The sequence below is a fragment of the Sorex fumeus genome, unplaced genomic scaffold (genome assembly GCF_029834395.1).
Source record: "Sorex fumeus unplaced genomic scaffold, SorFum_2.1 ptg000051l, whole genome shotgun sequence".
NCBI classification, from domain to species: Eukaryota; Metazoa; Chordata; class Mammalia; order Eulipotyphla; family Soricidae; genus Sorex; species Sorex fumeus.
In genome coordinates, this window is record NW_026606108.1 from 15,355,160 (window position 1) to 15,378,386 (window position 23,227).

Below are 23,227 nucleotides of genomic sequence, written 5' to 3' on the forward strand. Positions count from 1 at the left end.
GGCTCAACCTGTAACAACATGTTAATAATCTCTTACACAAGTGCTTAATGGCTCCAGGGTAGATACAACAATCTTCACACTTTCCTCTAAGGAAACTCTTTGGATCATTTTTAGCGGATTATTCATAACAAGCAATACAAAATAAATTATATAGGTCCTGCTTTGGGGGCACGTTTTGGGGGTGGTGGGATTCATGTAATCAAGATGAAGAATAAAAAGGAATTTAACTAATTTTGCCACTTTTCTATACAGCTCTGAAATTACTCCAAAACTGTACCAAGTTTCAATTTTCAAAGAAATAAAAACATTTAAAGTATCGCTGGAGCGATAGCACAGCGGTAGGGCGTTCGCCTTACAAGTGGCCAACATGGCCGACCCGAGTTCGATTCCTCCGCCCCTCTCGGAGAGCCCGGCAAGCTACCGAGAGTATTCGATATGCCAGACACAGTAACAACAAAGTCTCCAATGGAGACGTTACTGGGCCCGCTTGAGCAAATCGACGATCAACGGGAGGGCCTTTACCTTTTACCTTTACCTAAAGTATCTTGAAACAGTTTATTTTGAAGACATAGGATTTTTTTCTCAAATCCTTAAGATGTAACACATCCTTATGACAAAGCCTGTGTCATGCAGAGATGGGTTAATGATTCAAAGGAAAAGCCTACGTAACTGTTTTTATTTATGGTCTAGGTTAAAAATTTATGACCAAGATGGGCTGGAGATACCATTCAGCAGGTAGGGCACTTGCCAGCTGACCCAGATTTGATCCCTGGCACTCCATAGGGTTCCCCTGCACCACCACGGGTAATTTCTGAGAAGAGGCAGGAGTAATCTGTGAGCATCACTGGGCATGGCCCCAAAACAAAAAAAATAACAGAACAGAAATAATGAACAGCATTATCTGGTCCTATGAAAACTTTCTGTATTAAACATCTACTTAAATTTTATCATTTAAAATGAAAGGGGGGAAAAAAACCTTATAAAACATACCTTCAATATATTTGTAAGATCATACTTAATACTAAATCAGTTTTTAAGACTCAGACTGGAGACAGCATTTGCCTCACAGTTGCTGACTTTGGTCAAGCCAGGAACATATCTTTACTGGAAAAGATTGAATAAAGTGTACATTAAACAACTTTGTCACACTGAAGAATAAATGTTCTCTCAAGTTTTAATTGGCTTTAAATTATCAAGTAGTTTTTTTTTTCAACAATTACACTATTACACTTTGGGATAAGATTAATCAAGTATTAAGAATTGGGCTGGAGCGATAGGAAAGCGGGTAGGGCATTTTCCTTGCATGCAACCGACCTGGGTTCAATCTCCAGCATCCCATATGGTCCCCCAAGCACTGCCAGGAGTAATTCCTGAGTGCGCAAAGCCAGGAGTAACTCTTGTTCGTTGCTGGGTGTGACCCAGAAAGCAAAAAAAAAAAAAAAAAAAAAAAAGAATCAGGGGCAGGGGACATAGCACAAAGGTTTGATCCTTGGCACCACATAGTCCCCGAAGCACTGCCAGGAAAACCCCCCCAAAAAAACAAATTATTAAGGAGGCCATCTAGAAAGATAGTATAGTGGGTAAGGTGCTTGCCTTTCACAAGGCTGAACTGGGTTTAATTTCTGGCACCCTATATGGTCCCCAAGCCCACCAGGGGTAACCCCTAAGCACAGAACCAGGAAAAAGTACTGAGCAGTGATGCTGGGTATAGCCCCAAAACAAAACTTAATAAGCATACACTTTATTCGGTGCAAATTAAATTTTATTAAACCTTACAATGAACGTTGTGGCATATCATTTTCCACTGTGTGACAATTTATTGGCTGGCATCTGAATACAGTACTTCTTTTGAAAAATACACAATGGGAATTGACAAAAAGGGAGAGAAACTAGTTGTTCAGTGATATGTGAGGGGGGATAAAAAGATGATGACCAATTAATTTTAACTTTCTAAAATAGTTCAAGTTTCAAGCAACAATGCTCCTGTTACAGTGTACAAGAATATGATTATTATCTCATCAGGCCCACAATTCTGAGAAAACTTATTTAGAACTGTAAGGAATATTAATATCTGCCAAATTCACCCTAAGGTTTCTTCTGGGTATTATCTTTTTTATAGTTATTTTTCTCAAATATAAACAATTTTTCTAAGTCACAGTAGATGGGATCTTTACAATACTGTACATGACAGTTGTTATGTTGTGAGCCATCACTTAACTGCAAAATCATAATGGGCAACCTTTGAGCTTATACCCGTCAAATGAATGGATAAGAAAATGACTTTTTTAAAATCTATAATCCACTTGTCTTTACAGATTGACATCTAATCTCAATCAAATGACCATCTCTTGTATAGAAGTGATACAGTGGAACATCTAAAATTCAGCAAGTCTTTAATGGTTTTTGGGTAGAAACATTATCAAAACTTACACATTACTTCCGACGACATTACCATGCTCAGGGGTACAATAGATTTGACTCAACTGAGTACAATTCATTAAGTACTCAATTGCTCACCATAGTTAAGAAAAAGGCCCACAAATTTAAATGTTGTTTAAATTAGTCTCAGAACAAATTTTAGAATACTTTCTGACAAAGATCTTAACTAAAGTATCTGAGGTTTTTAGTAACTGCCTCAAAAATATTATCATAGGATAGTTCTGAGCTAGTAAACAGATCTTTCAAGAGCTCACAATAACATTTGAGGAGGTGGCAAGTAGCAGAGAATTGTATCCTAATTGAACTGAAGCGTTTTCATTATCAAGACAGAGAAATAGTCTTATGCCATCCTATGCTATCTACTTTCAGTGGTGAAAAACGCTTTGTAAAGAAATTCTTTACACTAGAGATGCACAATTCAACTTCACCTGTTAAACAATAGATGGTACCTTGTTTTAGAAGAGTATGCAAGACCTCCATCTCCCCTCCTAACAAAGGGGGAACAGTAAATCACTTAAGAAATACAATAGTTCATCTTTTACCCAAAACAAACTGAGATCAACTAAGGTAGATTTACTATACTTCTCAAGTTTTCTTTGCACGTTACAGTAACTCAGGCATATTTTACTTACATCACAGGTTAGAAGCAAAATATTAACATCTGGTATTTTAAAATGTGTCTAAATCAAATTTTTCTTAATATATGTGGCAATTAACTATTTCGTCAAATTTACCCATAATTAGATATTAAAATTTCATCAAAAGGTTGAGGAGCAAAGTTATATATTCAACTTGACTTTTTCAATGGCGAAATTTACAACCCAGTAAAATGAGCAAGAATATCTTTAAAATTATTTAAACCGCAATTATTTATTTAACCAGAAAGCCTAATTTCATTTTTACTACTTGTCATTAGTTTTTTACTGAATACAGTTGAAGATAATCCTAACATGAGTGCAATGACTACTTCTTAAATAACATTCCATCAACCTTAGAAATAAGTCAACACGAAAATCCAAGTGATGAAGCTCATTAAACTCACAGGTAAACAGTTTTTCTCAAACCAATAAGGAGCCTTTTATTCAGAACAATTTCATTAAGACATTTGCAGGGCAAATATGCCATCATAAATTTTATTCTGAATAACAATAAAGTGCTGAATGAGAATTACCTGAATCTTTTTTAGTACTTTTCACTTATCTTAAGTTAAAAGAGCCCTTTCTGTGGCATTAGCAAAGCTGTTTAAAAAAAAACAAAAACAAAACCAAAAAAGGAAAAGGAAAAAAAAACACTAATTTTTAGTAAGGGAATAGAAGCACTGCAACCTTTTGTGTTTAACTATTGTGACAAATAATTGAGAGCAAAGTAATCCATGCAAGTTATTTTTAAAGGTATACTTAAGCTCAAAGAAAGAAAGAACAGTTACTGACCTTTGATACTAAGGCAGTAAATTGCGTACTAAAATACCTTAATTATCCTAGAGACCTAGATCTGGCTTGGCAAGCATCATGCCACTGACATGCTTCAGCTCTTTTTTTTGTAACTAAATGTGATTTGCAGTTCAATTACTGAATATTTCCATGTGAGTCATTAAGTTGTGTGATAAACTTTGAGGTTAAATCGCAGCGGATTCTCTACACCTAATCACATCATCAGCACAAGCAGGACGACGCTGACGCAGCATGAAAGGTGGGTCGCTTTGTAACGATGCTTCCTTTTACTGCAGGATATATTAAGATGACAGACCTAAATTTCAACCGGGTTAATGAGTTAGATTTGTTACCCAAATTTAGCACACAATAATTTCAGTGGATTAGAGAAACCTCAAATGTGAGGAGAAAAAAAAAAAAACCCAAAAAAAGTTGAGCTCAGATCATTAGCTGACTTGAGTAGCTCTAAAAATTATCATGCTACAAAAGAGTACTTTCATAAAATGAACTTTGTAACAAACTCAACAGTGTTTTGGGTTGAAGTTGACCAACTGCTGCATAAAAAATATGCTAACAGACAACAGTCAAGTTTAAGCCGGTGCATAGAGAAGATAAAGCACTTATGGTAACTGCAAATGGTAACAAGTCCATCAAGTTTGTACCACCTAGCACGGGTCCATAAGGAGAGAGGGACTATTTTAAGTAGAAAAGGTTGGGGTGGGGGGGAGCCAAAAAGGGAGAAGCCTGAAGAGAAGTGAAAAGGGGGGTGGCAGTGGGGATGGGGAAGACCTTTCTATTGTATAAAACTCACAAACCAGTAAAGTATAAAGACACTGCTGAAAAACTCTGTCCCAAACACCCAACAGCAAACAAAATCAGAATGGGTAAGCCTTTGGCAGACAGTTTTAGAAATTTGAATGACATTACATTTCTCAGTAATTCACAAACAATATATTATATGGTATATTTATATTAAATACTGGGAAACCAATCCTGTAAGTTTGATGCTTATAATGCTTTAGCCAATGAGAGCACGACGATATCAAGCTAAATGAATGCTGGTGTTATCACAACAGTGCTCATTCATGAAACAACTGTTACCAATTCGTGCTTTAACAGTGCTAAAATATAGTCAAATTATCATCTATGAAGTGAAACAAAGGTCTCTAGCTTTTCTGGAATATGCCCTTTATAATATATTCTATGATTCACTATGACTCGAGCAGCGAGACACTGCAATGTGGTATGATTAATGGGCTGGATCAAATTTTTAGCTATTTCCTTCTCATCCAGCAAGTCACTAGCAGTTTGCTTGTGCAAGTTTGTGGCATCAAAATGTGCACCTGATTTGATAAGGAGATTCATGATGTCTGGATGGTTGTTGAGAGCAGCGATATGTAGGGGACTGTTGTCATCAGAGTCTCTGACATTCACATCAGCACCACACTCGATCAGTATTGCAGTAACTTGCAGAGATGGAAATTTACAAACAGGGTACCGCCCTACACAGGTAGTATTTTTGTCCACGGCCAGATGAAGAGGGCTGAAGTTGTTTTTCCCCCTTGGATGCAGCTTAAGAAATCTGTAGATAGTCTGTTTTTTGAAGTGGTCCTGTTCGAGAGTACAAGGAATCTTTTCTAACAAACATATTAAGTGCAAAATGATGGAAAGCGCCTTATTCAACTGTAATGGGTCAGCTGGACACTGGGTTTGCTGGATAGCTCGTTCTATTTCAAGGACACTTTTGCACAGGATGCCCATAAGATCATCAAATGTAACAGTGGTGCCCAACAGGCCTTTAGCCCTATCCTGTAGCATAAAAGAGAACAGTTCTGCAAAAGATAATAGACTGCTGGCAGTCATTGGGCTTAAAGGGTCCAAGTTGTTCTGCTGCATTTCCAAAGCATACTTCCACAGGTTGATGCATCGTTTGAAATTTCCCGAGTCTGCATAGACAGCGCCTCTGTATCTTATATAATATGAGGTATCAGGATGAGAAGGACCAAGAATACGTTCTCGAATTAGCAGAGCCTGCATTCTCATCTCATCGGGATCAGCAATAAGACCTTCTAGCTCTTCTGCACTATTTACCTCCTTGGCATAATCATAAGCCATTATTAGTGTCTGTGGTACTGGTTTGCTAATTATATTAGTCCTATCACTGTACCTCATGTTCATTGCCTTTTTCCAGTATTTCAAAGCCCCCAGTAGATCTCGTTTTTTGTCTACGAATGTAGCTCCCAGAAGCTCTAAAGCATTGATCCGTTCAGTCTTGCTGGTTTGAGCATGGTGAGTCAGAAAATCCACAATATTTGTGTGACCGGTCACACTTGCTGAGAGAAGGGGAGTCATCCCGTAACCATCCTTTTCCATCTTGGCACAATACATAAGAAGCATCTTCATGATGTCCAAACTTCCAGATTCCGCACAATCATGCAATGCAGTATTACCTTGGGGAGAGGGGGGAAAAAAAAAGAGGTAATATATATATCTGGAAGAACCAGGATACGCTGTAACACAGGTATAAACTTTAGAACCCAAACAGGAAACTCCAACCCAGACATATTTTAATTTTATCACAAATGAGGGGGGAAAAAAAGATTCGCAGCATTTAAAACTTTTAAAATACACAACAAAGGTTATACAGAATACTCAGCTTAAATAAATACTGAATAAAAGAAATGACTAAATTAGGCATGAAAAGATATCTATAAGTTATAGCTTCTGGGTATTTTTAAACAATGTTTCAAGTATACATTTTGTGACTAGAGCTGATGAAATGAAATAAATCAGCTATTCATAGTTTTGCTGGCTGTCACTTAACTTTCTGGGTCAGCTTCTGCATTTCAGCGAATTTAAACAATATCCGAAATTCTAATAGTAGTGAGAAGTTACGTTTTTAATATTCGATTGCCAATTGAATTTCAGTAATTTTCTGTCAAAATTCTTGGTAACAAAGTACTTTTCTCATTAAGAAAAACAAGTCTAATGGAATCTGAAAAATAAGTGGGTGGTTCAGTATGAACTTTAAAAGGAGACATCTGAAGTGTCCTTTCATAATAGATTATTTCCATTGTAATTTAATTTTTTAAAACATTCTTTTTAGATGTACTAAATGTTCTAACACTGTCCTATTCTTCCCACACATGGATTAAAACTGACACCAGGCACTGGCACATTAGTAGACGTCTGTATGAAACATATTAAGGCATGATAATCATTCAAGTATTCTAGCTACCTAAAATTAATGTCTAAGTATTTTACTGGTTATCAAAACAAATTCATCCTGTGGCTCATTAATATTTATTTACTTTTTACAAAAAATGACAATGGTGAGTCATTTCAGGAATGTGCTCAGAAGCACTATAGCACCATAGCACTGTCCTCTCGTTGTTCCGATTTGCTTGAGCGGGCACCAGTAACATCTCACAACAAATTGTGAGACTTGTTGCTACTGTTTTTGGCATACTGAATACATCACAGGTAGCTTGTCAGGCTCTGCCATGCGGGCGAGATACTCTCGGTAGCTTGCCGAGCTCTTTGAGAGGGGGAGAGGAATCAAACACGGGTCGGCCCCATGCAAGGCAAAGGCCCTACCTGCTGTGAGTCCACTAAATAGGCTACACTTTGATCCCTGGAAAGACCTACATATAATCACTGTGCTGGCATCTGGAACTTGTCTGTTGAACAGCTCCAAGTTATAAAACTTCCCCTTAAACGAGAAAGGTAGCTCAATGTGCCTATTCTATACAAACAATGCAGTTTATGCCAACACCTACTTTCCTTCTGGAAGTCTGGGGTCCGTGCACAGCAAAGAGTGCCTCCCATGTGACTAGCCTCTAATAAACAATCTTAGGTGCTGAGTGTCTAATGGATTTCCCTGGGTAGAAAGGCTTCACTCATGTATTTATGTTGCTATGGGGAAGACTGTAAGGAGAGAGCAAAAGAAGCCTGGGCGTAAATTCCGCTCGACCCCACTTGTGCCTTCTTCCCTTATGATCAAGCTGCATGTCCTATTACATCACTGCCATAAATGTTAGCTACGAGTATAATTACACAGTGAGTCACCTAAGCATGGGAGTGGCCATGGAGACCCCTGACTCAGCATATGCACTGAAAAGCAACTTAAACCCCAAACACTTGACTTGACAAACGTACTTTGTAACTAAAACTTAAAAAGTGCAAGTAATCATACACTAGGGCTTTAATTTCTTCATGAAATTATTCTATTTAGTCTTCCATGCTGTCTATGAGGAAGACTTAATTAACTTGGGCTGTTTATTCTGACCCGTGATTCCAATAATTTACAATGGAATGTTGTCTGACTCATCATATTAATAATGTATAAGGTAGCCAACCCCTGAGAGTTCAGAACTTCTGACTACTGAAGTTCATTTGTTCAAAATAAATTCATCTAAACACGCTGACCTTATATTTTTAATGCTATTTATCATTTAATCCTTTGAATTAAGACTCCTCACTATTTTCATTTTTCCTAAGAAACTGATAGATTAAGAGAAATATAAATAGAAAACGAAGGCTTAGGGGCTGGAGCCATAGCACAGCGGGTAGGGTGTTTGCCTTGCATGCGGTCAACGCAGGTTCGATTCCCAGCATCCCGTATGGTTTACCGAGCACCGCCAGGAGTAGCTCCTGAGTGCATGAGCCAGGAGTAACCCCTATGCATTACCGGGTGTGACCGAAAAAGCCGGAAAAAAAAAAGAAGGCTCAGCATTCTTCTGTATTCAGAGTAACATATAATCACGGATGTGTGCACTGAGCAATTTCTTTTCTGAAAAGAATGGTAGGCAAATTGAATCTGGGGCATTCTGGTCTACATAGTTCAGGAATTCTCATAAACACCACATCATTCCTAATGGGTTTATGGTATAAACTCACATGCCATATTTTACACTTTGCTGTTCTGCTTCAGAATTTTCCCTACTAAAACAAATGTCTGACTCTCCTCCTGCCCCAAATGAACCCTGGCAGCTGCAAACCTCCAGAATCCAATTGCCATCACCTCCGAGCCGATCTTCAAGGACTCATCCTGGGTGCCCCATACAAAAGAATAAATTCACTGAAAACCACAGGTATGTGGGACCAGTGACTGAAAACGCCAAGCCGCCCCTTCCCGTCTCCCTGCCCTTCCGGAGTCCTGGCTGTCATGCCCACGAATTGCCTCCGGGTGCCATTTAAGCACATTAGCGACCAAGATCCGGAGACTCACAAATGAACCTCGGAATCAAGCATTGAGCAGCTTGCTGCAGATGTCTCCGGATCCCAATATTTAAAATGTTAGAATTCCAGAAGCGCAAAAGTGGCCACATCATATCTATTACTATTTTTTCTTACCTTTTTTTTTTATTACTGTGAGACAGAAACTTACAGACATCTCATACTATTCAAAACAATCACTGTCACTATCCTCCCATTGTTCATCTATTTGCTCGAGCGGGCCCAGTAATGGCTCCATTGTGAGACTTGTTGTTACTGTGTTTGGCATATCCAATACTTCACGGGTAGCTTGCCAGGCTTTGCCGTGCAGGCCAGATACTCTTGGTAGCTTCCCGGGCTCTCCGAGAGGGGCAGGGGAATCGAACTCGGATTGGCCATGCTGGCTGCGTGCAAGGCAAATGCCCTACCTGCTGTGCTATCGCTCCAGCCCATTCATAACAATGCAAAAAAAAAAAAATTATCTAGTATCTACCTGTGGGGCAGGCTTGTGTGGTGGTGGGAAAATTCGAAATAATGGTGGTGGGAATGTGTAATGGTGGTGGGATTGGTGCTGAAATATGGAATGTAATCAATTATTGAAAACAACTTTATGAAAATTAAAAATCTCTGTCAAAACTTAAAGAACTATGCAACCTAATTAAAAGGATTAATGTTACAGTATATAAATTATACTTCAATAAACAGACAAAAAAAATCAGTATCAACACCTTAGAGCAGAATTACTGAAGCTTAACATACTCTTTTAACTCATGTCCAAAGGAATTATAAATCTCAGCATTCTACTTTCACTGTTTTTCCTCCAGCACAGGAATTTTTTTTAAGTTTTAATTTACGTTACCACTATAACCAAGCATATATATAACTTTCTAATTTGTGTTTACATTTTTTCTCTTAGAATGTATACTTATTTTCCAGTTTCAGAATAAGGTTTTTTTTTTTAAACAAATTTACTCTATTGCCCCCCTACCCAATTCTACTGTACTTACTGTATATATTTTTACTGTCAGTTTCTTGGGAAGGGGCCTGGGGGGGGGATTTTTAGGTCACAACTGAAGATACTCAAGGACTGTTCCTGGCTCTGCACTCAGAAATTATTCCTGGTGGTGCTGAGGGATCATACGGGTTGACAGGGATCAAACCCGGGTCAGCCACATGCAAGACAAATGCCCTACCTGCTATAATATTGCTCTGACCCCTACAGTCAGTTTCAATGAAGAGTATTAGGTTACTCTTGAATGGAATTTAATTTAATTAAAATTATAGTTGTTCTTATGATCAGTTTGTACTAAGTTACATGACAAAGACTAACAAAATTTTTCTAGATAACTGATGTAAACTTTTGTTGCACTAAAAATAAGTGCCAAATTCTATTAGAGATTTAGGTCATGCATTTTCCCAGGATTCAGTACTCCTTAGAAAGAGTTCAAAAACACAATGATAGCACTTTATTTTATATCTCAACCTTACATCTTGTTTTTGTATTCTAGAGGAGAAAGCCAATGACTCTGAGAAGGGAACTGTGGAAGTGTTCATACACTGAACTGGCATTCGTCAGGCTTCCTTCCTCACCTGCTGACCAGCACCTGTCCTGGACATCATTCACACACCAGCACTTACAACCAAAGCAGCAGACCAGTGGTTTTCAACCTTTGCACACCTGAGGACAGGTGACTGAAGACCACTGCATTTGAAGGTGGTAGGAGTGAGTCCTCAAGATGCCTATGTTCTAAAGCGGCCATCCAAGTGGCTATTAATTATAAAACCTTCAATCCTTTAACAGTCAGCATATTAAAAAAAAAAAGACAAATAGGAATTCATTCTCAACTATGTAAGTGTAAATCTAAAAACATACTACAATTTTGATTTGTTTGGGGGCCACATCTGGTGGTGGTCAAGGCTTACTCCTGCTCTGAGTCAAGTCACTCCTGGAGGTGCTTGGGGACCATATGGGATACCAGGGATCAAACCCAGGTCAGCTGCATCCAAGGCAAGCATTCTACCCTCTGTGCTATCTCTCCAGCTTCCCACACTAGTTACTCTGAGTAAGAACTAAATGATTCTAGTGTCTCCTGCAATTTGGGGCATGAATATATTAAAAACTAAGTGTTTACAAACACTGCTTCCAATAATCCACTTAAAGGTGTGTTTATTGGGGTGGGGGGGCACCCTTGGGCCATATAGGGCAATGCTCAGGGTTACTTCGGCAATGCACTCAGGAATTACTCCTGGCAGTGCTCACGGAACCATATGGGATGGTGGGGATTGAACCCGGTCCATCACTTGCAAGGCAAGCACCCTCCCTGCTGTGCTATCGCTCCAGCCCAGAATTTTAATTTTTTTTCCTTGCAACACCAGTTAAACGTATCTGACTTCCGAAGCCATCACAGGATTCAAGCTTTATATGTGTGTACATATATGTATGTTTTGGTCTAAGTCAAATAAACTGTGCTTCTCAAAATCTAAAGTACCAAATCACCAAGGGATTGCAGTGAAATAACTGTATCAAGTAAGTAACTATATCAAGCCAAATAAATGTGAGTTTAAAGGGAAGATTAGGGCACAGCTAGTTTTATGCCATACGGGAATAAAACTTTACAATCCTTGTGACCCTTATTTTAATACTATAGCAGGGGCTAGAGCAATAATAAAGCCGATCGAGTATCTGACTTGCACACAGCTGACCCTGGTTTGATTCCCAGCACCCCATATGGTCCCAAGCCTGCCAGGTACAATCCCTGAGAGCAGAGCCAAGAGTAAGCCCTGAACATTGCCCAGTGTGGCCCAATAAGGAAAAAAAAGTAAAAGAAAAAAACAATTTTAAAAAAAGAACAAAATAAAATACTGTAGCAAGCAGGGACTGGAGAAGAGAATACAATGAGTAGGGCAACTGCCTGATGTACTACCAACCTGGGTTCAATTCCTGGCACCCCATATGGTACACAGCTAACCTGAGTTTTATCCCTGGAACCCCATATGGTCCCCAAGCACCAAAGGAGTAACTGATTCCTGAGCACAGAGTAATTTCTGAGCATAGCTGGGTGCCACCCCTCTTCCCCCCACCCCCCACCCCAAAAAACCCACTGTAGTAGGCATGGAGTGTCTTTGGAGACACTCTATGCCTACTACACTGAAAAAATCCTGTCTAAAATATTGAATAATCTCACTCGTGTGGAATACAGATGAGAAAAGCAATGAAACAGATAAAAAGCAAATAAAGATAAAGCAGATAAAAACAAACCCTTGGACTCAGAATGGCAGAACTGCAGTAGCTAGAATAAAGAAGAGGGGATCCAATGGATTATGGTAGAGGACGCAGCAAGACTTGTACTCTGATGGCTGCTGAGTTTAAGGGTATAATCTGAAGCGGTATTAAACTGCACTCTTAACACACAGAATCGTGTAAGCTGACATAACCTCAGTATTTTTTTTCCAAAAAATTCCTATCTATGAAGTAAAAGCTATCGGTATAAATCCTGCAGTCCGTTCTTAGCAATTTTCTTCTTTGTCAAGAAAGGAAATCCATGAATCAAATCCACAGTCAGGTATGATTTCACACCCACTAAAATGGCTGTCTTAGAAGGAGGCTGGGGGAGGGGGAGAGGAACCAACAAATGTTGGTGCAAGTGTGGGAAAACTGGAACCCTCCTACACTGCTGACAGGAATGTCAAATGGTGCAGCTGCTTCAGAAAACAGCTTGGCATTCCTGAAAAGTTAAACATAGTTACCATATGACCCAGCAATTTCACCCCTAAGTACAGGCCCCGGAGAAACACAAACATACATCCACAGAAGAACCTGTACTGGAATATTCACACCAGCACAATATTCCCAGGAACAAAAAGAGAACCCAGATTCCCAATAACGGATGAGTGGACAAATATGGTATACATACACAATGGATTATTCAGCAACAATGTACTGGCAGGCACATAAAATAGATGAACCTCTGAAAAATAACATCAAGTGAAAGAAGTCACAAAAGAACACATAATGATTCTGTCTACACAAAATATTCAGAACAGGGCTGGACAGATAATAGAGCAGGGAGGGTCTTGCCTTGCACACAGCTAATCTGGGTTTGATCCCCAGCATCCCATATGGTCCCAGGACTATCTCCAGAGTAATTCTGAGCATTGCTAGGGAGGGTGAAACACCCATTCTTATTCAAAACAAGAAAATTTGTAGACAAAAGACCAGTCATTTGCCTAAGACTGCTGCATTTGCAGAGCGGGTGAATCCGGGCAACAACTGAATATGAAAATTTTTCTGTAAAGGGGCAAGAGTGACAAAAAGGTGATAATGGTTAATGGTTACACGACTCAAACATGTTGAAAGTTGTGCACTTTCAATCTATGAATGAGTGTAAATTAGGTCTCATTAGTATTTTAAACTGTTTTTGGTAGAAGTTTTGACTAACAAGCAGCAAAAAGGTTTAATTTTATTTTGCTTTTTTTTTTTTTGAACTGTAACATATTTGTTTAGAAATGTTTAGAAAGTTTCCTCTCCTTTTTAGCCTACTGTGCTTGGATTCCATTCTTCTGAGCTCTGTAGCTGGGGTGAAATTCAGTCTACCACAGGCGCACTTTAAAGACGGAGAGGAGGCATGCATTCCACTGTGCAACAATACTGTTTTCAAGTGCTTTATTCCCAGAATAATTAACTGGAAGAAGGTGGGAAGAATACTGAGGAGAAATACTTTAAAAAACCAGGGGAGTACCAGAAGGTCCCTCTGCTCTGAATGTTTCCCATCTCACGTATATTCTTACACCAGAGATACCCAAGAACAGGAGCTCACAAACAGGAATCAAAAATAGAATCAAAGACAAGTTGTGCCAAGATTACCATGTGTCCTTGCTTCATTAATTCTTTAAATAAGGCACTGAGCTGGGGCACAGAGACAGTATGCCCCACAATACAGGTCACGGAGGAAGTTCCTGCCTCTGGGCTGGAGATAGGACAGGGGGTCAGGTGCTTGACTTGCACACAGCCCACCAGCTTTCATCCCAGCACCACATAAGGTCCTGCAAGCAACCCCTGCCCTGCCCCACCCCACCTCCCAGGAGTGATCCCTGAGGACAGAGCTAGGAGAAAGCCCTGAGCACAGCTGGGTATGGCCCAAATAATTTTTATTAAATAAACGGAAAGAAAAGTTACGTAAAAAGTTTAAGATACAACTATTACAGAAATAAAATCAATCAAAGATGAACAACTGCATTTGATAAGGGCCTTGCTGTTAAGGAGGATGTTTAAGACTAGAAGCACCTAAGTCATGGGGGGGGGAGGGGGAGGAAACGAGACTGACCATGATTATTTATATAAAAGGCACATCAGAGACTGAAGGCATCAACAGTACCATTCAGATCTCATTACAATTTCCTTCCCAGACCAAACTGTAGCTTTTCCCATAAAGCGGGGGAGAGAGTAAGTTTTAGTCAAACTTGCACTCAAGTGGCATCTCTTCAAGCCACCCAAGTTTCTAATGTCTCAATTGCATAAATCTCTAGAATGCTAAGGGCCACCTGAATTTTAAGGAAGCAAACTTTATTAATAAATCTAGAAAAACCCTAATACCAAAGGAGAATAAGTCCAAGTTCCCCTATGCTTTAAGTTTATGTGCTTTCCAAGGATTCTGAAATGGTAGTCGTGTTTAGGACGTTCTCATTCCCAGCAGCTTTTTTCCATCAGTTTTCTGTATCCCTAAGCTCTATCCTGACCCATCACTTTTGAGATTTACTCTATGTCTTACTTGAAATCTTTAGGTTTGTATTTCCCTTCTGGAAGACACAACAAAACACAGTCCTAATTAAAAAATTTAAACTCTGGGTGGGGGTTGGAAAAGAAGGAAGATGAGGAGGAGGAGGAAGAGGAGGAGGAAATTCTAGTTATTTTGCTAAAAATTTTCACAGACTTATCACTGGAAAAAAAATAAAATTCTATCTAGAAGTACACGTACTTTTTAGTCTAGCCTCGAGTGTCCACTGATTCAAATATTCTTACTTTCTGATTCCTGTACCCTCTGATTCCTGACCCAGGAATCAGAAAGGAATATTTGAATCAGTGGGCACTCAAGCATACTTCTTGAATATATATCAGTGGGCACTCAAATACATTTATTTTTATTTAATCACCAGGAGATACAGCATTACAAAATTGTCCATGATCAAGTACACTTCTTAATGTGCCTTTCCTTGTGCCTATTTCTATGTCCTGAAAACTGTATCAAATCCCTTAGATATGAGCCCCAGCAATCTTTTCAAGGACAGCTGGACATCTCTGTGAAGCCTTGAGTCAATCAATGTGGCCACTGTATCTTCTCAAAGCCTCCATGGTGCTCTGCCTAGAGAAGAGACACACTGTTCTTGCTGCCCATTACTGTATGACCCTGAGTATCTGAAATGTTGACCCATGAGTGATGACAGTGTCCGCCAAGGGCAGAACTAAAAGAGTCTAATGAAGCAACCTCACCACAGACCTGTAAAGTCTTACTCCGAGTCCAAAAAACCCACACAAATCAAAAACAAAAATAGCAATGCAAAAAAGCACCAAAGTTAAAGGTGGCTAGCACCATAAAGCGCTCTGGGATAAAGCCGTCTAAGCACGGCTCACTTGGGGACTATAATCTGGAAAAACCACCAACCCTCCTGTCTCCAAGAATCAATTGTTTTATATGTCAAATTGGAGAAGAAAATCTAAATCTCACAATATTCTCCCCCCCACCCCACCCCGCGTCTTTTGTTATGGGAGAAAAAATTGTGCTCAGGCTATGAGTCAACTGGGAAAAGCATTTCTAAACATCCAAGAGAGGACTCCTGAGGGCCAGAGGGTACAGTGGGTAAGGTGCTTGCTTTGCACACAACCAACTGGGTGGGATCCCTGGCATCACCTATGGCCCCCTGAGCACCCTACAGTGACCTAAAAGCAAACAAACAAGGACTTACCATATCCTGACGGAGATATCTGCTTAGGAACCTACCTCTACAATTAAAACTGTTTCTGATGCTTCCTTTCCTCAGAACCATCTCTAATAACTGACATACAAAATTTCATAAGAAAAAATTTATTTACTCCATAGTATTCCTAATCTTATCAGTCTTTGCCATTTTAAATACGGGTAAAAAAGCCTTTCTTACTCCTCTATCAGATCCTTCTCTGCTGTTTCTACCTCACCTTCTTTTGGATCCTGCTTCTAAAACCAATTTTGCTCCTTAGCACAGTGGTAGGGCGCCTGCCTTACACGCAGCCAACATGGCCGACCTGAGTTCGATTCCTCCGCCCCTCTCGGAGAGCCCGGCAAGCTACCGAGAGTATCTCGCCCGCACGGCAGAGCCTGGCAAGCTCCCCATGACGTATTCGATATGCCAAACACAGTAAAAACAAAGTCTCCAATGGAGACGTTACTGGGCCCGCTCGAGCAAATCGATGACCAACGGGAGGGCCTATTAAATACTATTAAATACTATTAAACACATAAAGAGGTCTGAAGAGTCCATGAGTGATTATTAAAGAATGGAAGGTTAGTTTCAGAATGGGGGTAGATGCACTAGTGCTTCAATCTGTCCCCAACATTTATCATTCATTAAAAATTACAGTTTGGATTCAGAGATAGCTCAAAGAGCGAGTGTCCATACTATATACATGTATATATGCATGCTTAAGTCTGTTTGTATATAAATAAAAGCTACTTGAGATGAATTTCTATATAAACTTGATATAAATTTGTTTGCTCATTCACTTTTTGTGTTTTGTTTTTTAGGCAAGAATCATAGATATTGACAGTTTGGTGGTGGGGGGGGGAATATTTCTAGAATTAAGCAGACCATTTGGCCAATAGCAAGGACATATGATCTCACAAAATGAAGGTGATACAGAGATGGCATATTTTTCTGAAACAGCAATGGTAATCCAGTACTGTTCAGTTTATTATAATAAAATGCTGACTAAAACATGAGCTATTTATGACATTTATAGTATGTTCTCTAATATATTTTATGTCCCTCTCATACACTTTATCTCCAGAAGCATTTAAAACAGCTTTAAATGACATGTGGCAAATAGCACTCATGAATGATGTGAGAATTTAAAACACCTAAATCTAACTTTAAATGTGTTTATCAAGTGTTTATCATTAAGCTGAATTAAAAAGCCCAAAACAGGGGCTGGAGAGATAGTGGAGTAGTAGGGCGCTTGCCTTCATGTGGCATACCTGGGTTCGATCCCCAGCATGCCATATGGTACCTTAAGCACACCAGGAAGAATTCCTCAGTGCAGTCAGGAGTTAGCCTTGAGCATCACCGGAGGTAGCCCCAAAAACACAACATACTAGAAAAGTCCAAAACAAGGAAAAAACAAGCAGCCATAACTTCTAACCCAGTCTCTTCTAATAATGATTTCAAAGCTTTCTCAAGCATTCTTTAAAAAGCAGTCTCTCAAAACAAGCATTTGTTAAAGAATGATTATTATATCCAAAAAAGGTCATCTGACCCAATAACCTATCTCAAATATAATTAGGAACAAGTAAAAACATACATAAGGAATGTTTTCAAAATATTTTTACCATAGGAAAAAAAGCATGTAAGCAACACAAAACTTCTTTAGTAGAAGCCTATGCAGCAACTAAAACTAAAGACCTTATAATTAATGTCATTAAAAATACATTAAGCTAAAAAACAGGGTATAGAAGAATATATAAAATAAAATCGCACAGGCCTATCTATACTTAAAACTCAGAAATACCTTTCGAAGGACAAGCTGAGTACTAAATTTGGTGACATTTTTGTTTCCAAGGGAAAAACGTTTCCAGAAAATCACAATGAACCTGCATTTTATAACAAATCTTTTTTAAAAAAGCATACTAACTTCAGTAAATATCCAGTAATTAGGCAGGATCCCTTAATTTTAACTTCTGAAAGGCAAGACACTGCAGATACTCTCACAGAGATAAATTTTCATTCACTTTGATTCAGTGATTCCACTAACAGGTATTTAGAGTACAGTCATTCCCTCAACAAGTGTGCAAAAAAACCCCTCTTTTGTTCAAGAGTCACAACAGTGTCATTTATTTTGGATGTGACCTAAATTTCCATCAATAGGGACTAAATAAACATAGATTCAACCATATACAAAAGACAGTGTACCCTTGAAACAAAATGAGCAAGCTATTTTGTTGGAGCGGACTGGGATACAAAAAATAAATAAATAAACGTTTTTAAGTTTTCTTAAAATAACAGAGATGAGAAAGGGGGCGGGAGAAGCGAGAGATACACAAACAAATCGACTGGTCTTTGCTCAGGCGATCTCTAGAACACCAGAAAACTAGCTCTGGAGGTATAGAAACTAAGAGTGATAAAATTTATTTTTATTTATAAACATTGTCCCACCAGTTTGTGTTCGTTTTATCTTTACCACATATGCTATTTTTTCATACTCCTTTTCATTAGTACAGAACTTTGCTATTGCAAAAATAAATGTTGAGGGAAAATAAAGGTTTCAAATAATAAAATGATGCTAGCAAAACAATGGCTTTTAAGGTTTTATAAAGTCTAAACCACCCTTTGGGGCTTTTACAAGTCATGAAAATTATACTAGACTGTAAACCAGAGCGCTTCCCCACAAAGGTGTTTACACTGTTGCCAGCTAACAAATCCACATCTGTCCCTCCACCAGAGTCCCTGTTTGGCTCTCTCAATGCTGGTGCACTCTTAAAAATCTGTTTTCCCTCCTGCCGTTTTTATAACACGTGCTATATAAAAAGATTTTTCAACTGGTCACGAAAACAGGACAAGGGAAAAAGATTCTCTCCTCTTCCTCCATACAATCCTCCCAGGTGACTGGCCTGGCCTTCCCTGACAGGCTAACAAACCACATACCTTCCCCCAAATAAGACCCACTAAAATACAGCAGCTGTTAATGCCAGGGTTGTTAAAAAAATAATAATAAAAAAATAAAAATTAAAAGTTCAGGGGGGAAAAAAAGTTCAGAAAAACAAACTACATTGAAGCATATGCTCTCACAGCCTTAAGAGTTTTAGACCAATTGGGGCTGGAGCGATGCCTTGCACGCGGCCAACCGGGTCGGTTCGATTCCCAGGGTCCCATATGGTTCTCCCAAGCACCGCCAGGAATAATACCTGAGTGCATGAACCAGGAGTAACCCCTGTGCATCGCCGGGTGTGACCCAAAAAGCAAAAAAAAAAAAAGAAAAGTTTTAGACCAACTGCCACTATTTAAATGCTCGGTAACTTTGGAAAAACCATATTCCAGGAATATTACTGGAAGTTACTGCTTCCAGTAAGGGGCAACAGCGCGGCTTCACTGAGTGCAGAAATCTGGGGTGGGGTGGGCTGGGATTCCTGCGGGCTCGCTGGGTGATCCAAATCCCGGGGAGAACCCTGCACCAGGTGAGAGGGAAGGGAAGAGAAGGGACGGGGCTCCGGGCTGCAACCAGGGCCGGCCCCAGCCTGCCTTCCGCAACACCGGTGCCTGGAAGGACGCGCCCAACTTCCTGAAAACACGCACACAACAAGCACACACCGCGAGAGGCCGGGCTTACCTTTCACACTCTTCCGATTGACATCCGCCCCCTTTTCAAGTAAATACTGCGCGATCTCTTTGTGTCCCTTGTAGCAAGAAATCATCAAGCACGTGTGGCCGTGGCGGTTGGACACTTCCAGGTCGGCTTTGTGCTCCACCAGGTACTTGACGATCTCCAGGTGGCCGTCGAAGCAGGCGGCGCGCAGGGGCGTGGAATTGGTCAGCGTCGTGTTGTTGACGGAGGCGCCGTGGTTGAGCAGAGACTGCACCACCTTGAGGTGCCCGGCGGCCGAGGCGGCCCACAGCGGGGGGGCGCCCTCGATGGTCTCGCCGTCGAAGTTGACCGAGCCGCCCACCTCGATGGAGGCGCTGCACTGCTCCAGGAGGAATTCGACCATGTCCAGGTGCCCGTAGCGGGCGGCCATCAGCAGCGGGGTGGCCCCATTGGTCTTCTCCGAGATCAGGGAGGAAACCTCCTCTTTGGACTTACTTGCCAGCAACTTGGTGAGGAGCCGGAGTTTGCCATCCCGAGCTGCGTTAAACACTGCTGTCTTTAGATCCATTTAGGTCCCCCGGGGCAAAGGCTGCGTGCTTTTGTTAGAGATCGATCCTTGAGGCCAAGCTCCAGCTTGAACTCTAACGACCCCGGCCAGAGTCACGCGGGGGGCGGCGTGGAGCCGGGGGTGGGGGGGGGGGGAGGGCCCCAAGTTCAATGTTATCCCTGCACCCCGGAAGGGAGAGCCAGCCGCAGGCGAGTCTGTCCTTCCAGCATCTGACCAGCCGCGCTCGGAACTAGACCAGGAAGAGACAGCGAGAGCAAAAACAAAAAGTAGCAGTTTTGGGATTTGCCAATCAGCAGAAAACGCTGAGGTTGCCTCCCTCGCTTACTCCAGCCTGAAGCCCACCGCCAGGCGCGTGGCCGCGCGCGCACCAGCGCGCACCCCCCCCCCCCCACTATCGGGGTTCATTCCTCCCGCCCTCCAAACTCCAAAGGCACGGGAGAATACAATTTTTAAAAAAAAATTTAAAAAAAAAAAAGTCCGCGTAGAGCAGCCAATGTTTGGGTTTCCCCCGCACGCAGGGAGGGGGAAGGGGAGGGACCCGCACGCTCCAGCCCCCCCCCAAGCCCCGGGGTCTGTTCCCCACCCGGGCGCCGAGCTTTTGTTCCAGTTCTGCTCGGCGCACACCCCGGCCAGGGGGCCAGAGCGCGGCGGCCGGCCGGGGCCGAGGGCTCCGAAACGCGGCTCCGGCTCCCGCTGGCATCCGCAGGGGCGAGCGCTGGGCCAAGGGCGCGAGGCTGCAAGGCCGCGCGGTGGGTGTTTCCGAGACAGAACAAAAAGGTCGGAGCCCACCAACCCTCGCCCGAGAGCTGCTCGCGGGCCCCCGAGCAACTACTCGGGGCTGGCGCTCAGGAAATCCGGCGGCCTGTCCGCTCACTTCGCCCGCCCCATCTCGACCCCGTCTCCTGCCCACCCACCCCCGCCCCGGGGCGCCCCCAACCCCAGGAGCCCCCCCCCCGAAAACCGGCCCCTCTCGCTTCCCCCTCCCACCCAGACGGGCAGGTCCTCCTCCCCCCCGCCTCCCGCCGGGGCCTTCCAGCCCCGCCGCCCGCCGCCCGGGAGCGCCCGTCTTCCCCCTTCCCGCCCCGGCCTCTCCCCGGGCGCCGCAGGCCGCGGCCCGGGCCGGCCGCCCTCGCCACTACCTGCCCGGGGGTTCGTGCTCCAGCCGCCGCCGGCCGCTCGGGCTCGGGCCGCCCCTTTCAAATGGAAACCGTTGTGCCCGCCGCCGCCAGGGCCGCCCCGCTCCGCCTGCGGCCGCGCAGCTCCTCCATGCCCCGTGCACTACAGGAATGAATCCGGCCGCGCCGCTCGCCCCGCCCCGCCCCGCCGGGCCGCCTCCCGCCCTCCCAGTCTACGCGGGCTGCAGCGGCTGCAGCGGCGGATGGTGTAATGGGCTGCGGGCCGGGGGCCGGACAAGCCCGAGCACGGCTTCACATCACTGACGCGGCAGCAGCGCCATTGGGCCGGGGGAGGGCGGCGGCCGCCGCGAGCAACCGCCTAGGGGCGGGGCGGGGCGGGAAGGGGCGGGGCCTCCGGCCGCGCGGGGCGGAGCTTCCTCCGCGCGTCGCGAGGGACGCGCCTGCGTGCGACACGCCGCGGGTTGGGGGCGGGGCTGGAGCGCCAGGGGGCGGGGCCGCGCGGCGCTCCCCGGTGCCGGGAGCGGCCGCGCAGATCTCGCGGCTCCTCCGCTCTCCGGGATGCTGAATTGCTGGGCGTTACGAGTCCCGTAGTCACAACCCCTCGCGAGCCAGGAACCTTGGTGACTCTCGGAGGCTCCGGTTAGCCCCTTCTTTGGTGGGCGCTGGAATATACTGAGCTCTCAAGCACCACGTATTCCATAAAAATTTGAGAAGAGCAGGTGTTTTGAGTGCTGCCAGTCCCGACCAATTTTTTAAAAATTAGAAACATTACGAAGACCACTAAAACGGATCAGCAACCCTTGAACCCAGAACCAGGAACCCCCCTGAGCACCTCCCCCTGGTGTGTGGTGGCCTATGTTCCCTCCACGACGAAAAAGAAAACTTAGTAGCAACTTGGTAAAGAGGATTAAGCTCTCTTTTGTTTGGGGCCACACACACCCTGCAGTGCTTGGGGATTGCTCCTGGCTTTGTGCTCAGGAATCACTCCTGGCTCGCTCGGGAGACCAGGGATTAAACCTGGATTCACAGAGTGCAAGGCAAACACCTACTGTTCTGTAGCAAAGATGGAATTCTTGACCTGAAACCATCACCAGAAAATAAAATGTTTAAGTTAATGAATAATCAATAAAAATAAAGTACTCAACACAGAAGGAAACAAACTTTGGGAATTTATGACAAACACATGGAATAAATCAAACAAGACTGAAGACTGGTTTACATCTTATTATGGGTTAAAAACAACCTTACTGAATAGGAGAAAAATGTGTTTTTTTTAATGTGTGAAGCAAAATAGTTTTCATAGATCAAATTTTACTTAGATGTGGGGGGAGAGAAGGATTGATATGTCTTCAGGAGAGAACACAAGCTTCTCTGTAGGGGAAAAAGCAGAGAAAATACATTTTTGAAAATGGGTCTTCCTGCGCCAGAGATAATTCAAAGGACTGAGTGCATACTTGGTATGTGAAAGGAAATGTTGAACTCTGAGCCAAGGAAGCCCACCACCACACCAAAGTCCCCATAACTCCAGTATCACCTCCAGTATCACTAGAGCTAACCAAACCTCCCCCCTCAAAAAAAAAGATCTTCCATCTCTTGAATATTTTATTTTTTTGAAAAACTTAAAATTACAATTTCCCAATACCACTGGAAAAAGAGTATTTGGTTGTATGACCTCCAGCATCTTAAATACAACATTATTATGTCATGCAAAATTAAAAACATTGCATATTACCTTTAGTTTGTCCACAGTTTTATGTAGTTTTGAAAACTGAAATCATCATTTTCAATCAGCTTTATATTTTGCTGTTTTTCTTACCATACTCTAAAGATTTCTCAACTTTTTACAGTTCTATAATCATTTTTAAGATTGGCACGACATTTCCTTAGGTAG

At 42.4% G+C, this 23,227-nt stretch overlaps 1 protein-coding gene across 1 annotated transcript; it reads right to left on the reverse strand.

Annotated features, from left to right (window-relative positions):
* Positions 1 to 1,750: 1,750 nt before the first annotated feature.
* FEM1C (fem-1 homolog C) lies at positions 1,751 to 21,531 on the reverse strand. Its single transcript, XM_056124359.1, has 3 exons — positions 21,340 to 21,531; positions 19,657 to 20,429; positions 1,751 to 6,319 (listed from the first exon to the last, which is right to left on the reverse strand). Exons 2-3 carry the CDS (start codon positions 20,198 to 20,200, stop codon positions 5,010 to 5,012), a joined length of 1,854 nt encoding a protein of 617 aa, XP_055980334.1. The 5' UTR covers positions 20,201 to 20,429; positions 21,340 to 21,531; the 3' UTR covers positions 1,751 to 5,009.
* Between the last annotated feature and the right edge of the window lie 1,696 nt (positions 21,532 to 23,227).

Coding starts and splice junctions, on each gene's coding strand:
- FEM1C (XM_056124359.1), bottom strand. CDS start 20,200: ATGGATCTAAAGACAGCAGTGTTTAACGCAGCTCGGGATGGCAAACTC. Junction 6,320..19,656: donor CAATCGGAAGAGTGTGAAAG/GTAAGCCCGGCC, acceptor CCTCTCCCCAAG/GTAATACTGCATTGCATGAT.